Genomic DNA, 17930 nt, shown 5'->3' on the forward strand with positions numbered 1-17930 from the left:
CTAAGTACAGTAGAATCCGCTTATAATGACATCGAAAGGAAATGTCAAACGCGTCATACAAAGCCTGATCATAGAAAATAAACAACTTTCTATTTTGGTTAGTTATTTAGTTTAATAGTAAAATAGTAAAAATTACAAATTGTTCTTATTTATTAACAGAAAATGAAAAACAAACTATGAATCGTAATACTATAATACATAAGAAGGGTAAAAAAAAATATTATTATTCATCATTTGGGTCACTATAGCCGAATATGACTTCTTGAGAATTAGTCATAATAAACGATATGCCATTTTAAACGGAGTCATTATATCCAAACTTTCCTGTGTAGAATTTAATATGAAAACCAAATATAACCACATTAATCAAGAGCCCATCTACATTTAACTAAATCCGTAGTTATAAATATTATAAAAAGTTACAACCATTTAGCATCGGGTTTTGAAATTTATTTAAAATTATTTTTAGTTAAAAGGCCCATACTTCGAGGAAGGCTTCAGGTACACTAGTTCAGTGATGATATAATATTACATAGTTTTTTAGTTTTTAAAAAGAGAAATCATTTTTCCATTATAAGTTCTTTAAAAAAAATTAATCATGATTGTAACATAATAAAATTTATCGAACAGCTTTCACTGCAACAGCGTTTTCTGTTACACAGGGACAATTGTACCAATTACTGTTTCTAGCTGAAATAAAAACCCGTAGAGCTTGTTCATATTCTCTACACAAATGGCGTATTTTCAATTATGTTTATAATTTTCATATAGAGCGAAAGGTGATAGCAATTTTTCATTGTATTATTGTCGTGTCAGAAGGTCAATTACACAACAGAACATTAGCTTCCCATTAGTTTCGTTCATTGCACTCGTTTCTCTACACAAGAACGAATCAATCTATAAATTCATAACAGATGGAAATGATTAATAAATCGACATTTAACATTTTTATCTCCCATGTTTTGAAATAGTTGTAAATGTGCGAGCCTTTTTTATGGCTTTTAGATATATTAAAACTATATGGTGGAGGTGCAGGGCATTAATAATTCATCACAATCAGAAGGGCATTAGGTACTCAAAAATTCGTTCTACATGCACCACCTCCACTTCTTTCTAGACTAATGTCTAATTTGCCTTTTTACTTGTGGTAATTTTAAGTGCGTTTTTTGTTCTTAGTAAAACGGCACAATTAAATTATAAAATACTTCAGTAGCAGCAAATACTCGCTAGATGGCGGTACACTACTTGTATTTGTACTCACTCATTAGGAGCTTTATAAGTCAGCAATTTATCGAGACTGAGATTTACTAATATCTAAATCGCGATCCTCATTTGATGGATTAGATAAACATTTTTTACATTGCAGTGTATTGCAATTTGTTTGATATCGGAGCAGAAGTTTTTCCAACACGGATTAAAAAATTTAAAAAGGTGGCCTACATTACTGTAGCTACATTGTTGTAAATAAATTTCAGGCCACCAATCCGTATCTCACTGGAGTACCACAAGTTGGTAGTACATACAGTCCGTATTTTGCACCAGGCCCAATAATGCCAACGATAGTAGGTCCGGACCCTACTGGTGTTGGTTCGCCACTTGGAGTTGTACCTCAAACTGTGGTTACGCAACAAAAAATGCCTCGCTCTGACAGACTGGAGGTAAGTTTTGTAAGTTTCCATCACATAATTACTCCTTATAGTTATTTATATTTTTGTCCCTGTTATATTAATTAATCCTCAATTACTCTTTCGTTCCTTCGAAGAAATCCTTGGTGAGTCCATTTGCATTGTGTTTTTGAGAATATTCCTTGATTTTATTTAGTGTGTTAAAAAAAATGCATTATGAAATTGTAAAAGTAAATGTGAGAAATATCCTTTATTCAGATTACATTAATTGAATACAAATGATTAACGTAGACAAAAGATATATTTACATTTTGATGCCTAAGTGATAAAGTTTTTGTTAAATATAATTTCTGAAATTTATACAGCTCTAATATAGTAAAATTAATATTATCTAGTGATTTCGCTTCTTTATTAACTGTTAAAAGGCACAGGACAAGAAATTTAAAAACTTTGTATTTTTGGTTATGGTTATAATTATTTTTTTTTTAAATTTATTGAAACATAAATACTTCATATGTATGTCTCAAAATAAATAAAATGTAAATTAGATGTATGTATGTGTGTGTGTGTTTTACTCTACTAATCTAGGCTTTACGTGTTTTAATATCCTGTGTTTCGCTAATGAGTCTCTAGCGCCATCAACTAACTGTTTTACTTTTAACAGAAAGTTGTTGTCTCTTTTGTTAGTTATCGTGTGGAAAAAATCGTCACTTTAATTCTGTTAATTTTATTTGTTACCTATCTTTTTATTTTACGTATCCGGGAATTTTTGTTTTTTGTTTTTTATTTTTATTTTGTTTATTATGTTTTAATGGCGGAAAAGTACACAAGGAAATGCACTATTCACGAGTATTTTTAATATATTTTACTTTGATAATTTTTCCCCCCGGCAAAATTAGCAGCCAAAAATATAAACTATCGGATAAATATTCGCAAATTAACGGTTAAAATTGTAAAATTGGTTAGAAAAATTCTAGACAGCTAGAAGTGGACTTAAAATTAGCCGCTAATTAACCGCTGATGATGTACACTACTTAACCAGGGGGGTTCAAATTGTTTTATCACAATACGGTCATTTTTTCATCTTAACGAAATATTCAAAGAGGACTGAGAGTGCCAAACTATAATCTCTCTCGATGTAGCGGTTGTCGGGTTGTCAAGATGGAAAAAAAAGTCGAACTCCCTAGTAGTCTAATCATTAGCTGTTAACTAGCGGGTAATTATGAGACCGGTTCTAAGTGTCTAAGATTTTCCTAACCGATTGTGTAATTCTTGGATGCTAACATCATTTGAAGTTATCATGCAAACTGGTTTTCGGTTTTTCCGGGTCGCGGCTAATTTTTGGCTTTAATGGCATATTAGGGAATTTTTTAAAGCGTCTCTCTCGATGTAGTGATTGTGTCGGGTCGTCAATATAGAAAAGTGACGCTATTAAAAAAAATGGAACTCCGTGGTTAGTAGTCTACATCATCAGCGTTTAATTTACGGCTAATTTTGAGTCCACTTCTAGCTGTATAGGATTTTCCTAATCGATTTTACAATTTTTACATGCTAACTTCAAGTGAACTGGTTTTTCGGGTTTTTCGGACCGTGGCTAATTTTTGGCTCTAACAGCTAATTTACAACTAATTTGCGGCTAATTATCTAATGATTTATATTTTTGGTAGCTAATTTGACCATATCCACTTCAAAGTGATATTAATTTTTAATTCGTAAATTAGAATGAATGTCCAATTTCCAATTCCAAAAAGGGGTGATGTGTACTCGATGCCACTGTTCGGTTTATTTTCTTTGAGTTTGAATTTTATTTCTACAGGTTTGTTTTGACTATCAGTTAAATGTGATATCGATCTCTAACGCTTCCTTCAATATTTTTAGAGGTAAAAAGTTTTTGGTTTGCGTAATGACGAAACAATATAACGTTGATTTTTTTAGTGCGAATGTCGTGTTTTTAACTCCCCAGTTGTGTATATATATATATTAATTGTTATGTCCCCTTTGAAACTATTTATTTAGATATAACATAGGCCCCAAGCTTTTCTCTTATACATAGCACTCTAACTCTATTTTAACCCCCAAGCTCTGCACGCAGCTGTTACACTGCAACTGGAACAAAATTATTTACCATCTCACAGACGTACGCCTTTTAGTGGTTGAAATTAACTGGTTATTACCTTTTTTCTGGTTCTAAATCTATTTTATTTTTTCACGCTAAGGGGTGTACGTGTATCCAAGTAAAGATTTTGGTGCTTACAACTAATAACTAACAAGCAATAGGAAATAACAGAGTATAATGAAAATTTTTGTACATTTTAAACAGTTTTTCTTGATAAATTGTGTTGTAACTTCCTTTTTGGCGATGATATCGCGATTATCACTAAAAAGCCGCAAGGTGTCTGACACCCGCGTCCAGAACTATCACTGCGGACACCCTTTCATGCATCATCATCATGATTTTTCACAACCTCCTTGCCAGCACCCTTATTTAATCAGTGGGAACCAGTAGTCCCACAAAGGAAGTAACAAAAGTTTATAAAAGATACATTAATTATGATTTATTCGTGAAAATTTTGTTATTTACTGCGAGCCTCTATAAAGAAAAACATCTTTAACGAATTGAAAGCAGCCTTCGTTTTTGTTATTTTTTTATCTTCANGTAGGACACCTTCTCAGGCATGAAGGTCTAGTCAGAGACATATTAGAGGCAGAAACAGGAGTTAGGAGGGGTAGAGGTAGACCTAGATTAGATTACTGTTTGCAAATAGTTAAGGATGTGGGTTGTTCTAGTTTTGGGGAAATGCGAAGATTAGCTCGGCATAGGAAAGAGTAGAAGTGCGTGTTCAACTAATTTTAGGACAGACGACCTTTTGATGGTGATCATGATGATGATGATGATAAGCACTTTTCATAATATGAGCTACCGTTAATTAATTAAGGGTGACACAAAACTAAAATATTCTAGGTTTTTGACTTTGTTCTGTATAATGAGTGACCCACTAAAATCCACGACTTGCTTGTAGTCGTTCAAGGAACTAACAGGTCATGCGTACGAGTATGTATCAGAAAATTTGTAGCAAATGCAGAATACAGTTTTGAGAACGTCAGGATTTTGTACTGATGGCAGTTTATGTTAACGATGTAGACAGAGGTTAACTCAGTCGGCAGAATCGGTAATAAGAAAGCAGCTATCCAGTAGACAAACAGCGAATCCTTTACGTTTGATTAGGGGTTAGTAACTCGAAAACGCCTCAATTAGATAATGAGGCGCCGCGACGGCAGCGACGGCTCTCGGCAGGATACGCCGAGTTAAGCACAATCCGTTCCGCATGTGGCATCATCCCGTAGTCATCATTCTGCGATTATAATTAAATCGCATTGATGTTGTGTATGAACGGAATCACATATAGCAACGGATTAAGGGACAAAATATGGCAAGGAGATGAAAAAGCAAAAAGATAGGGAATAATACTTTTGGAATCAAAAGGATTGAAATTGTGTTCGAATTTATTCGAATATGTTCATTCATTCGAATTTCCTTTATTCTCAATCTCTTAGCTAAGATCGTTATAACAGTTTTATCATTTACAGTTGATAATACTATTTATCTGCCACTAATGATTTGGTCAACAGAGTTCATAAACTTTATTGTTGTCTTTTATTTACTTATTGTTATTTTGTTGCGTTTCGAAGGCATTGTATAAGGATCTAGTATTGGGCGAGAAAATTTTGCAAGGAAGTTTTAGATTCCAGGAAGTTGACAGTCGCAAATAGGTATACTTAAACGTAGGTGCAGAAAAAAGAAGGATAGAAAGAGAGAGAATAAAAGTACGTGAAAGGAACTACTTTGTCCAACTTTGAAAGTTACTTTCTTTTACAGAATCGGCACAGCTGTTACGCGACGGGCCTGGAAAAGCTTCTAAAGTATCCTCAACACAAAAAGTAAACAGCGACAACCGCGGGTGTTTCTTCAACTATTATTAAGCGACGAAATGCTGGTTGGCTATCCTATTGTATTTCCAGTTTCTAATAAATAAATAAATAATAGAAACGATCATGCAGAGTTTATAAAGTTTAAAAACGTTTCAACAAACAAGGCGTAAACTACTAAAACTTGTTAAATTTGCTACGGTTATTAGTTAGACAATAATTGTGAAGTATCTGTTTGAAGTTACTTATACCAAACGATATTGAAAATCAAAACTTAATTGCTCATGGAAAAGACATGTCATGTACGTGAGTAGTAGCAGGTTAGTTCATTCCATATCCTTTAAATTATAATTAGAACGAAGGTTGACTACTGAGCGTCCCTGAATATTCATTACTAATCGTTTTAACACCCCTAAACACTTGCCAAGTGACGCACTGGCGAAAATTTGATGACGAGCAATCACACTTTCATTTCGTATTTTACCCTGGAAGGATGTGTGCCTGCCCTGTTTGCTTGCTGCTCGCTAGGGGGCACGTTTCGTTACCAGGGTAACGAAAGTTTTAATGCGCTTAAGTGGTCAGCTACTCGAATTCCTCATCAAGTGGAGTTTAACTTGCCGCTAGATTAGACGATATTCTAAGTCCTTTTTATACGTACATAATATGTACGTATATGTCGTGGTTATTTTAATGGTCAAACATTACTTATACATATGTAATAAATAATTAGACACTGTTAGAGAGGTAGTTTTGTAATACATTTATGTTATCGTCCCAAAAGGGATCCTTAATCAAAGACAAACAGCTAATTAGTAAGAAAAGAAAACAAAAACAGTGAAATGCACCAATTTACATGTATAACTTCCAAGAGTCAGAAACGCAAGAACATTTGATGCAGCTTTCTAAGGCTTGATTCCCACTACAGGGCCGCTCTCGGTCCGGTCAATTATTTTTACTGGGTAATTCACACTGACGTTATTGCACCGGTTTCGGTTAAATTTTGCTCCTATACCGATGTATACCAAATATTTTATCGAAGCAGAACCGGACTTGTCCCAGCTTGTATGGTGCAAAGCGAACACCTGTTTTGTTCTTCGTTATCATCGTCAGTTGTATTCTTGAATTTGACAAATTCATGTGAATTTATTATTTAAAAGTAAATTATATAAAAATAGCATATTGCAATGTTTAAATATACCGTAACGTGCCTATCACGTTGAGGTTGGTTACGCCGGGATTCGTTTTCAGCAAGTAGATATCCACACAAGTGGACCTTATTGGAGCATACGTCATCTTAAAATGTAGCATCGTACTACAGATGGCGTTTACTGCGCCATTTGTAGTGTTTTCTAAAACGCACTGTTAAGACAGCAGGTAAAAGTTGGTCTGTGTTCTGTCGGAGCTGTCTGCGACGAGCTGATGAGATCCAAAAAGATCGAAATCGCGATCCGCGTCTGGCAGTTTCGACAGAATACAGATCACTTCGAATTATTTTATACCGTATAATATTCGCCTTCTTTTATTTTTTCTTCGTCTTTTCATAATCTTTGTCCAAAATAGTAGCTATCGCAGCTAACTCTTCTGCGGAAAGTTTGAACATTTCACTGTGACTGACGAAAAAAGACTAAAGGGCGATCGAAGCCTCAATAATATCTAATGTAAGCATGGGGACATTTAGATAGGATCGATTGCAAACCGAGAGCGGCATAGTGTGGGTGGACCCTAAACAGTTGAGCTAAGAGTGATGTGTAAAATTGAGAATTGGCAATTGATTATTCACATATTGCATGATGTATTACGAAAGGAACTCATTAGAATAAATAATATTGAGAAATAATTTATTCTTCCTCCCTCTAGCAAAACTTTATAGCATTTATGTAACATTTTTAAAAATTAAATAGTTATTTTTTCAGGTATTGTAGAAAATCTACAAATTAGTTCGCTATTTATTAATTTGCTGATAATATTTTTACAATTGTTTTTAGTTTAAATTGAAAAGAAACCAGTACGGTCCCTTTGTAATTATTACGGTGAAAATATTTTCGAAAAAGAATGTTGCTCTTGCGAGTCTTGGAAGAGATGCATTTCGTTGCTTCTGTGTCTCTTCTTATTAATTAGCTGTTTGTCTTTGAGCGGGAATTCCTTTTGGGAGATGCGGACGCTGGTTCTTTCTTGTTTGAGAAAATTAGAAGACTGCGCGGCTTAGAAATCACAGTAGAAAAACAGTTGCCTTCGTTCGACTTCGAAAATTACCTTCTCCCGGAGTATACAAGTTGAAGTTACAAAGAAAAAGCTCCGGAAGTGCCGACGTCGTCGTCGGGTGGTTCCGACAAAAAGTAAACGGCGAAAATCGGTAGAGTTTGAGGAACTGTTTTGGCTGGGTGTTGCGAACAACATGTTGTCCATTTAGCGACGACTATTCCACTTCTTGTTCTTCTTATTCTTCTTCATTAGGCGGACGAAATCTTGCTTTGAAGTCTCAACAAAAGCCGACTTCTTTATTTCTTCGGACTTAGCAACCTAGCAAGTAACTGTAGCGTTGTATTTAGTCGGAACGGTAGTAACTAACGGCTGGGCTACTCGTCTTTTTTGCTCCTGTTGTCGTATTTACGCATTCCCTTTTAACATTGTCTAAATTCGGCTCCCGCGCCGCCGCTTTTTTGCCGGCGAAACGTCTCTCCCGGGACCTCTTTGCCTTGCCTTCTTCTCAGTTAATGGATGGGAATACGGGGCCTTGCGACCGGAAACGCTGCTTGCTTTAGGATGATGTAAAATGGAGTGTCGGTCCGTGAGTAGTTTTTACCACCTTTGCACAAGGATCTTTTTGCCCTCACTAAAGCATAATTATGTACATTGGAATGGTTAATATGAGACAATGAGAGCGTGGCATGTTTGCCTTACTTCGTGCACATATCTTTACGAGTACGTAAAAGGGTCAATATTTTCGATGGTTGCTTTTTATCAGTTCAGGTTCCATTAGGCAAATTACGTAGTAACTTCAACGTACCTCGCCGACGACGTTCTTTTATGATTTTCCAATAAGCAAAATTGTTTTCTGTCGTTTTAGATTAATGCAGCGAACTATTACTTCTGGGAATCGTAACTTCCAATTTAATACTTGTATCAGTAATAAGAAAACTTGTTTTATAACCATGTCGTAATGTCAACTCGCCACCTCGTTTTGTAATCCTAATCCTAAAGGTGAGTTTGTTTGTTTGCTACCATTACACGCTTTAACCACTCAACCGATTATTGTGAAATTTTGTATACACATTGTGAGTGGTACACAAAAGGACATAGGATATCTTTTATCTCGAAAAAATGCTGTTCCCGAAGGATAAAAAAAATAATTTTATGTGGTTGTCGATGATCTATGACACGTATTTGAGGCATCAACGAGAGCGAAGTTACACAGGTAAAACCTAGTATGTAATAAGGCGACTTTTGTTATTTTCAATTATCTTAAAGGTTAAAAAAATCCTGCCACCGAGTTAACTTTTTTACGATGTTTGCATCATTTAATTATGTCCTTAATTAAATGTTTTCTTTTTGTTTCAGGGTCGATGTAACCGCGAAAAACCTCCATGCAAATACTTCCATCCCCCTCAACATCTCAAGGATCAGCTCCTTATAAATGGAAGGAATCATTTAGCGTTAAAAAACGCTCTTATGCAGCAAATGGGCCTTACTCCTGGACAACCATTAGTACCTGGACAGGTGCCTACTGTTGTAAGTTACTGCTTTAATATTATTAACATTAGTTTGAATTATGAAGTAAATAAGGCTCAAGTTAGTTTCAGTTATAACTCATATTTTGAGCCTTTTTGTTCTTAATGTATTTCTTTTGTACAAAGTAAATAATCGAACAGTTGTAACAGTAAAGTTAAAAAGAGTACGTTTTTCGCAAGGACTAAAAACCCTGTTTTGTTTAATTTTTTTAAAACAATAAAATTATTTTATTTACTAAGGTACCTTTGTAAAACATTGAAATTTAGTAATCAAAGAAATTTCCTAAAGAATTTTTGTATCTAATCTAATCCTACAATTTTTCTTGAGATTTAAACCAACTTGTTCAGCCATTTTTCGAAATGTTATAAATGGGTAGAAATATTATAATCAAAATTATCACTTATTTGTTTAGCGACCCTAATCTTTCGGTTCTCAAATACGATGATGCATATAGGAAGGAAATATCTGAAATTCCCTAAATTTCCTGCTGAATTAAAATATTTTAACATTCTTTGCCGTTGTTACTTCGAATTACTTTAAAACGGATGATAAGGAAACGTGGGAGTAGAATTAAATGACGTAAATTTCCGATTTGCCGCTTGCCGAATTGCTCCTGCTACACAGTATTTCCTTTTGTCATGCGATTCAGCATTGTTTTCCACTAGAGAAAATTTACCATCGATCGACTCTCTCTTGTCAAACTGTCGCATTATACGAATATAAACCTTGGGAAGTTGGTTTCAGGAAATCAAAAATTGGTAGGTTTGTCGGTGAATATAACTAATTAAATTTCACAGAACCCACAAAACAACATATACCTAAGTACAGTAGAATCCGCTTATAATGACATCGAAAGGAAATGTCAAACGCGTCATACAAAGCCTGATCATAGAAAATAAACAACTTTCTATTTTGGTTAGTTATTTAGTTTAATAGTAAAATAGTAAAAATTACAAATTGTTCTTATTTATTAACAGAAAATGAAAAACAAACTATGAATCGTAATACTATAAAAAAAAATATTATTATTCATCATTTGGGTCACTATAGCCGAATATGACTTCTTGAGAATTAGTCATAATAAACGATATGCCATTTTAAACGGAGTCATTATATCCAAACTTTCCTGTGTAGAATTTAATATGAAAACCAAATATAACCACATTAATCAAGAGCCCATCTACATTTAACTAAATCCGTAGTTATAAATATTATAAAAAGTTACAACCATTTAGCATCGGGTTTTGAAATTTATTTANTATCACTGCGGACACCCTTTCATGCATCATCATCATGATTTTTCACAACCTCCTTGCCAGCACCCTTATTTAATCAGTGGGAACCAGTAGTCCCACAAAGGAAGTAACAAAAGTTTATAAAAGATACATTAATTATGATTTATTCGTGAAAATTTTGTTATTTACTGCGAGCCTCTATAAAGAAAAACATCTTTAACGAATTGAAAGCAGCCTTCGTTTTTGTTATTTTTTTATCTTCACTTACTTTTGGTAAATCGGATTAATACGGCATATTTTATAAATATTACAGTCAAATCTATTAAAAAGTAGAAGTAAAAATTTTTTTTCTCAAAAATAAGAATTCCGTTTAGTTTTAATTTTAAATAATTGCAGTTTCAACTTCAACAATTTTGTAAGTTTAAATTAATTTTGAAGGCTGTGTTAAATTAAATTAGTCTGCTTGTACTAATTTACGCCATGTAGCTAACATTTACTAGTAGAAAATAGTTTTACATACGAGGCATTTATTTGATAAGTATAGTAGGATGCTCACACGGTAGATGCAGAGTATTTGTGCAACTTTTTGCACAAATGTAGTGCAAAGGAATAAGCTAAAACATGCAAAAAAGGGGTTATTTCGTAGAATGTGCGGAGGAAATGAGGTAAACATACGATTACAATGATGCTATTAATTATCTTCATTGTTTTTTTTTCTGATAATTTAAATTATATAGAAGTAAATCCAAACTCCAGCTATTTGTTTAGTTAAATATTTGTTTACAACATCAACAGTCTCCATTACGTACATTTAAATAAATTAATGGAATGCAGGAGACTGTTGATGTAAACAGTTATTCAATTTTACTTCGAGAAAGCTCAAAAATTATATTGTTTACTTGAACAGTTTTGATTTACGTTTATACAATTTCATTAAGAATATTTGAAATTTCTTGGACGAAGCTTTAGAAGTCAGACGCTTTTGCATCAGTGTCAACTATGGTTCCAACTTCTAGAGCTCGTATTCGTGTCAGTACGGATTGTATGGGGTGGATTCTGAGAGAATTCGTTTGGGTATCCCTTTTAGACCACTTTGTAGTACAAGGGCTAGTAGCTAAACATATTCGAGGTTGCTTTGATTCAAGAATACGGGCTCAGGTCTGTCATAAGAAAATAAGCCCAGGACGCGCGCCGGTACCGTCTAGAGCAGGGCTTCTTAAACTTTTTTCATTCACGACCCCATTTATGATTGCGAGTTTCCTGGCGACCCCATATAAATATAAAAGAAAGGTAAATAAATATTTTTTGATGATTTATTTATTAGGTAACAATGTACAGTAAAATCTCTCGCGACCCCAGAATTTTGCTACGCGACCCCATTTGGGCGACCCACAGTTTAAGAAGGCCTGGTCTAGGGAATTTGTAATCACCATCCCTTCAAAAGGGTTATTATAAATACGAATTATCAGAAATTTTTGATTTGTCTGAAAATTAAGGTGTTGTGATCATTTCCAGTACATGCATGTAAAAATTTTACAAGACATTCTATGAAATAACGGAACCTAAAGAAAAAAAAAATAAAAACTCCTGTGGCACCATAACCATTTTACCACACAATCTCACCAATTACCACCACTTTCACCACGACCACCAAAATGACCAAAGTCCCAGTGCAGTGGCTTCAGCCGGGTATCTGCTGTAGGTTTGCCGCGAGTTCCAGCGCGGGGCGTGCAAGCGCGCTGAGTCCGAGTGCCGCTTTGCGCATCCCGCCGACTCAGTAACGGCCAACGAGGACGGCACTGTCACTGTGTGCATGGATGCAGTCAAGGGCCGCTGCAACCGCGACCCCTGCCGCTATTTCCATCCCCCTCTGCACCTTCAAGCCCAAATCAAGGCCGCACAGTCGCGGGCTAGCGCGGTATGCTACGCTGTCTTAGGCTCGCTCTCTATCTCTCTCTCTCACACGCTTGCTTGTTTTTCTATTGTTGTTGTTGTTGTTATTAGTGTTGTTTTTTGAAACTAGTATTCCTATATTTCTTATCTATCTATCTATCTATTGTCATGACGGTAGCGCTTACGCCGGCTGATTAGTGTAAAAGCTTGTTACAATCCGAACTACACCTTCTTATGCATGCCTGTACCGAATTGTCATTTAACAACCTAAAGATTTTCACTGAAACTTTTCATTTGAATCCATAACAATTGTTTCGTCAAACTTTGGGGTTCATCAGTTTGTTATGGATTTTGCTTTGTAACAAAGCAAAAAATTGAGAAAAATCAGTAAGTTACTTTACTCTGTATTTATTATAGATTTTTATCACTTCAAAGTCAATCAATTATTTAAAGATGATCATTTGAAATATTCATGTAACTGCTCATTTAACAACCTAAAGATTTTCACTAAAACTTTTCGTTTGAATCCATAACAATTTTTTCGTCAAACTTTGGCTTCATCAGTCTGTTATGGATTTTGCTTTGTAACAAAACAAAAAATTGACTAAAAGTCATTGAGTTACTCTACTCTTTATTTATTATAGATTTTTAACAATTTAAAGTCAATCAATTATTTGAAGATTCCAGTTGAAATATTCATGTAACTGCTAAATTCGGTTAATAGGGACGTCATTCTAAAAGTTGAAGTTTTTTACAAAATTTAAAAAATTTTTGGAATATTTAAGGGATTTTATTTTCATTTAATAAATCTAAATGTAAACAGTCGGTTAGCTGCTTCAGCCTTTTTTTGTTTTTTGAATTTTGAGTGTTAGTTTTAGTTTTCGACTTTTCCAGTTTTTATTTGTCGTAATTCTGACATTGTGTTTCGTGAATGTATACTTGTTCTTAATGCATTAGAGGAGCTCTTTAGTGCTTCGTGTTTTATTTTACCATTTTTTTTTTCTACATAACTTCGCCCCCAGGTGAACAGGAATGAAAACGCAGGGCTTTAATCATCTTTTTTACCTTGTAAATTTGATTTTCGCATGCAACGAAGCCTGCAAAAACCTTTTAAAGAATCCTGCTACCACCATGCGCCAAGCGGTTATATTATTATATAGCCATTCAACGCCGAAGTGTTTCAAGGAAGGACTGGGTTTCTGCATTGTTAAACGTTAATTCGTTAATGATTTGAGTTTTACTTGATATTTTAGCGAATATTTATGAATTGGGTTTATGACGTCGTTATTCGATTAAAGCGAACTGATCTATATCGAATCGTACTAGAAGTTCACTTTTTCACAGTGGAGTTAGTCTACATATTTTTGTTGTCATCAGAATATGTGCTATTTTGCAAGTAATAGGACTGTGTGCAATTGATTTAAGAATAATTTCTGTGCTTTTCACGTATATCTATCTACCCTATAAAGTTAATAGTCTTTGTTTAGTGGTGATCATATTCATGCGTAGGTACTCAAATTTGGAGAGCTCTTCAATAATCAAATTTGTTTCCCGAAATATTGATAACAGTCAAGTCATGTTTTAAACATTTTTAGACATTATTACAAACAATCAAATTTAAAAAATTACAAACAGTAAAATCGATAGAGATTAATGGATGGGTGTTTTAGATATCGTATTGATTTTACTTGGTAGTAAGTCAATGAAGTATTTGACAATTTTTTCTAGTAAAATTAAGACATGGGAAAATAATTTTATGAAATTGTTACGTATTTTTATTTTTAATCATTAATTACCTATTAATTTGTTTTTATTATTTGAAACAAAACAATGAATCCTAATATCTGCGTGAAAGTTTTGTTAATATTTACAGCGTCATGATATAAATTTTGTATGTGTATTTGTAAATATTTTTCCTTTTTGATTGGCTTGTAGTTAATTTAAGTTGAATCGTCTCGTTTTGATTTTGCATATTGCTCAATTACGGTACACGTGATTGGTATTATTTTTATTACGTAAAGAGGTCGAATACAAGACAGCATGATTTTTTTGCTTTGCAAATGCTGGCTTTGCTTTAAGCCAGATCGCACACTTTGCACTCTCTTAATATTTATATTTTTCCATTTACTTATATCCATAAAATAGCCAAATAGTTTTTATGAAAACAATTGCCTCACTCCGTTTTCTCCGGAAAGCTGGTTATATAAATTTTATTTGTCCTAAACCATCTGCAGTTCTTTAACACTTTTTTTATAGTCACAACTTAAGCTTTTTTGAATGGAAACTGCATTGAAGAGGTATTTTTTTAATCAAAATGTTTTCCGTTTTAACTTATTTTACTTGGCGCCTTATGCGCTTAGATTTTATCAATAATAATATAGCGTGTTTTTACTGATGGTAGAACTGTAGATGATTTTAACTTTCATTGATGGGCGTTTTGTCGTCCCTTTAGTTCATTTTTTAAAATAAATTAGAAAATATGTCATACAGACGACAATGGCTCCGATTAATTTAGTGCTGGTTTGTTTTATTTGTCTCCCGTTGGGTGGCTGCGCTTGGTCTTGTGCTGCGCTACTAATAGCCCGCTGCAGTGTCGCCCTTAATGGCGCCCCAGACAGCTACCACCCTCGAAATTGGCAAGAAGAGGCCCCACGAGCCTAGCACCGCCGACACAGATTTATTACTGGTACCAGTTGCGCCTGCTTTGCATGTCTTATTTCCAACAACGCGCAAAGTACATTTTCAGCAGTAATTTTGGATTACTTACTTATCTATATGCGAACTTATGATGATATTAATAGATAATTTATCGGTTAAGTTAATAAGCGGAGTCGATAGTTTTTCGACAACTTGCCCCATCGGCCCTATAATACATTTTAGGTATACGTAAAGGTATAGATAAACGTTTCAAAACTTTTATAAATATTTTAAGACATATATTTGGATCCGTCAAATGGGAGGAGCCTAAAATCATGGCGCCGATTAGGGAAAATTTATCGTAGTTCCTATAGTGTACCGTGTAATTTCCAAGTTTTTAAATTACGATAAAATGATAANAATTGCATATATTTATTAACCAAAAAAAGAAAAAGAACGGCGAATTGTAATATCAATACACATAAGAGCCAGAAAAATGAGCGAAAATGTTATTATTCATCATTTGGGTCACTATAGCCGAATATGACTTCTTGAGAATTAGTCATAATAAACGATATGCCATTTTAAACGGAGTCATTATATCCAAACTTTCCTGTGTAGAATTTAATATGAAAACCAAATATAACCACATTAATCAAGAGCCCATCTACATTTAACTAAATCCGTAGTTATAAATATTATAAAAAGTTACAACCATTTAGCATCGGGTTTTGAAATTTATTTAAAATTATTTTTAGTTAAAAGGCCCATACTTCGAGGAAGGCTTCAGGTACACTAGTTCAGTGATGATATAATATTACATAGTTTTTTAGTTTTTAAAAAGAGAAATCATTTTTCCATTATAAGTTCTTTAAAAAAAATTAATCATGATTGTAACATAATAAAATTTATCGAACAGCTTTCACTGCAACAGCGTTTTCTGTTACACAGGGACAATTGTACCAATTACTGTTTCTAGCTGAAATAAAAACCCGTAGAGCTTGTTCATATTCTCTACACAAATGGCGTATTTTCAATTATGTTTATAATTTTCATATAGAGCGAAAGGTGATAGCAATTTTTCATTGTATTATTGTCGTGTCAGAAGGTCAATTACACAACAGAACATTAGCTTCCCATTAGTTTCGTTCATTGCACTCGTTTCTCTACACAAGAACGAATCAATCTATAAATTCATAACAGATGGAAATGATTAATAAATCGACATTTAACATTTTTATCTCCCATGTTTTGAAATAGTTGTAAATGTGCGAGCCTTTTTTATGGCTTTTAGATATATTAAAACTATATGGTGGAGGTGCAGGGCATTAATAATTCATCACAATCAGAAGGGCATTAGGTACTCAAAAATTCGTTCTACATGCACCACCTCCACTTCTTTCTAGACTAATGTCTAATTTGCCTTTTTACTTGTGGTAATTTTAAGTGCGTTTTTTGTTCTTAGTAAAACGGCACAATTAAATTATAAAATACTTCAGTAGCAGCAAATACTCGCTAGATGGCGGTACACTACTTGTATTTGTACTCACTCATTAGGAGCTTTATAAGTCAGCAATTTATCGAGACTGAGATTTACTAATATCTAAATCGCGATCCTCATTTGATGGATTAGATAAACATTTTTTACATTGCAGTGTATTGCAATTTGTTTGATATCGGAGCAGAAGTTTTTCCAACACGGATTAAAAAATTTAAAAAGGTGGCCTACATTACTGTAGCTACATTGTTGTAAATAAATTTCAGGCCACCAATCCGTATCTCACTGGAGTACCACAAGTTGGTAGTACATACAGTCCGTATTTTGCACCAGGCCCAATAATGCCAACGATAGTAGGTCCGGACCCTACTGGTGTTGGTTCGCCACTTGGAGTTGTACCTCAAACTGTGGTTACGCAACAAAAAATGCCTCGCTCTGACAGACTGGAGGTAAGTTTTGTAAGTTTCCATCACATAATTACTCCTTATAGTTATTTATATTTTTGTCCCTGTTATATTAATTAATCCTCAATTACTCTTTCGTTCCTTCGAAGAAATCCTTGGTGAGTCCATTTGCATTGTGTTTTTGAGAATATTCCTTGATTTTATTTAGTGTGTTAAAAAAAATGCATTATGAAATTGTAAAAGTAAATGTGAGAAATATCCTTTATTCAGATTACATTAATTGAATACAAATGATTAACGTAGACAAAAGATATATTTACATTTTGATGCCTAAGTGATAAAGTTTTTGTTAAATATAATTTCTGAAATTTATACAGCTCTAATATAGTAAAATTAATATTATCTAGTGATTTCGCTTCTTTATTAACCGTTAAAAGGCACAGGACAAGAAATTTAAAAACTTTGTATTTTTGGTTATGGTTATAATTATTTTTTTTTTAAATTTATCGAAACATAAATACTTCATATGTATGTCTCAAAATAAATAAAATGTAAATTAGATGTATGTATGTGTGTGTGTGTTTTACTCTACTAATCTAGGCTTTACGTGTTTTAATATCCTGTGTTTCACTAATGAGTCTCTAGCGCCATCAACTAACTGTTTTACTTTTAACAGAAAGTTGTTGTCTCTTTTGTTAGTTATCGTGTGGAAAAAATCGTCACTTTAATTCTGTTAATTTTATTTGTTACCTATCTTTTTATTTTACGTATCCGGGAATTTTTGTTTTTTGTTTTTTATTTTTATTTTGTTTATTATGTTTTAATGGCGGAAAAGTACACAAGGAAATGCACTATTCACGAGTATTTTTAATATATTTTACTTTGATAATTTTTCCCCCCGGCAAAATTAGCAGCCAAAAATATAAACTATCGGATAAATATTCGCAAATTAACGGTTAAAATTGTAAAATTGGTTAGAAAA

General features: G+C 33.6%; 1 protein-coding gene across 6 annotated transcripts in view; it reads left to right on the plus strand.

The window, feature by feature from the left end:
- The first annotated feature begins 1443 nt into the window (after positions 1-1443).
- Positions 1444-17930, plus strand: part of LOC108740002 (muscleblind-like protein 1) — a 28143-nt gene continuing 11656 nt past the window's right edge. The window contains exons 1-3 of one of the 6 annotated variants that reach the window (XM_025975405.1): positions 1444-1667; positions 12219-12434; positions 14991-15095. In XM_025975405.1, the coding sequence (XP_025831190.1) occupies positions 1551-1667; positions 12219-12434; positions 14991-15095 (438 nt within the window). In that variant the 5' untranslated portion in view covers positions 1444-1550. Of the gene's footprint in view, positions 1668-9095; positions 9282-12218; positions 12435-14990; positions 15096-16810; positions 17003-17930 lie in introns of those variants that run through there. The other 5 variants (XM_025975406.1, XM_025975407.1, XM_025975408.1 and 2 more) reach the window with 5 other exon arrangements.

Source organism: Agrilus planipennis, unplaced genomic scaffold (assembly GCF_000699045.2).
Source record: "Agrilus planipennis isolate EAB-ADULT unplaced genomic scaffold, Apla_2.0 scaffold200, whole genome shotgun sequence".
Classification (NCBI taxonomy): domain Eukaryota; kingdom Metazoa; phylum Arthropoda; class Insecta; order Coleoptera; family Buprestidae; genus Agrilus; species Agrilus planipennis.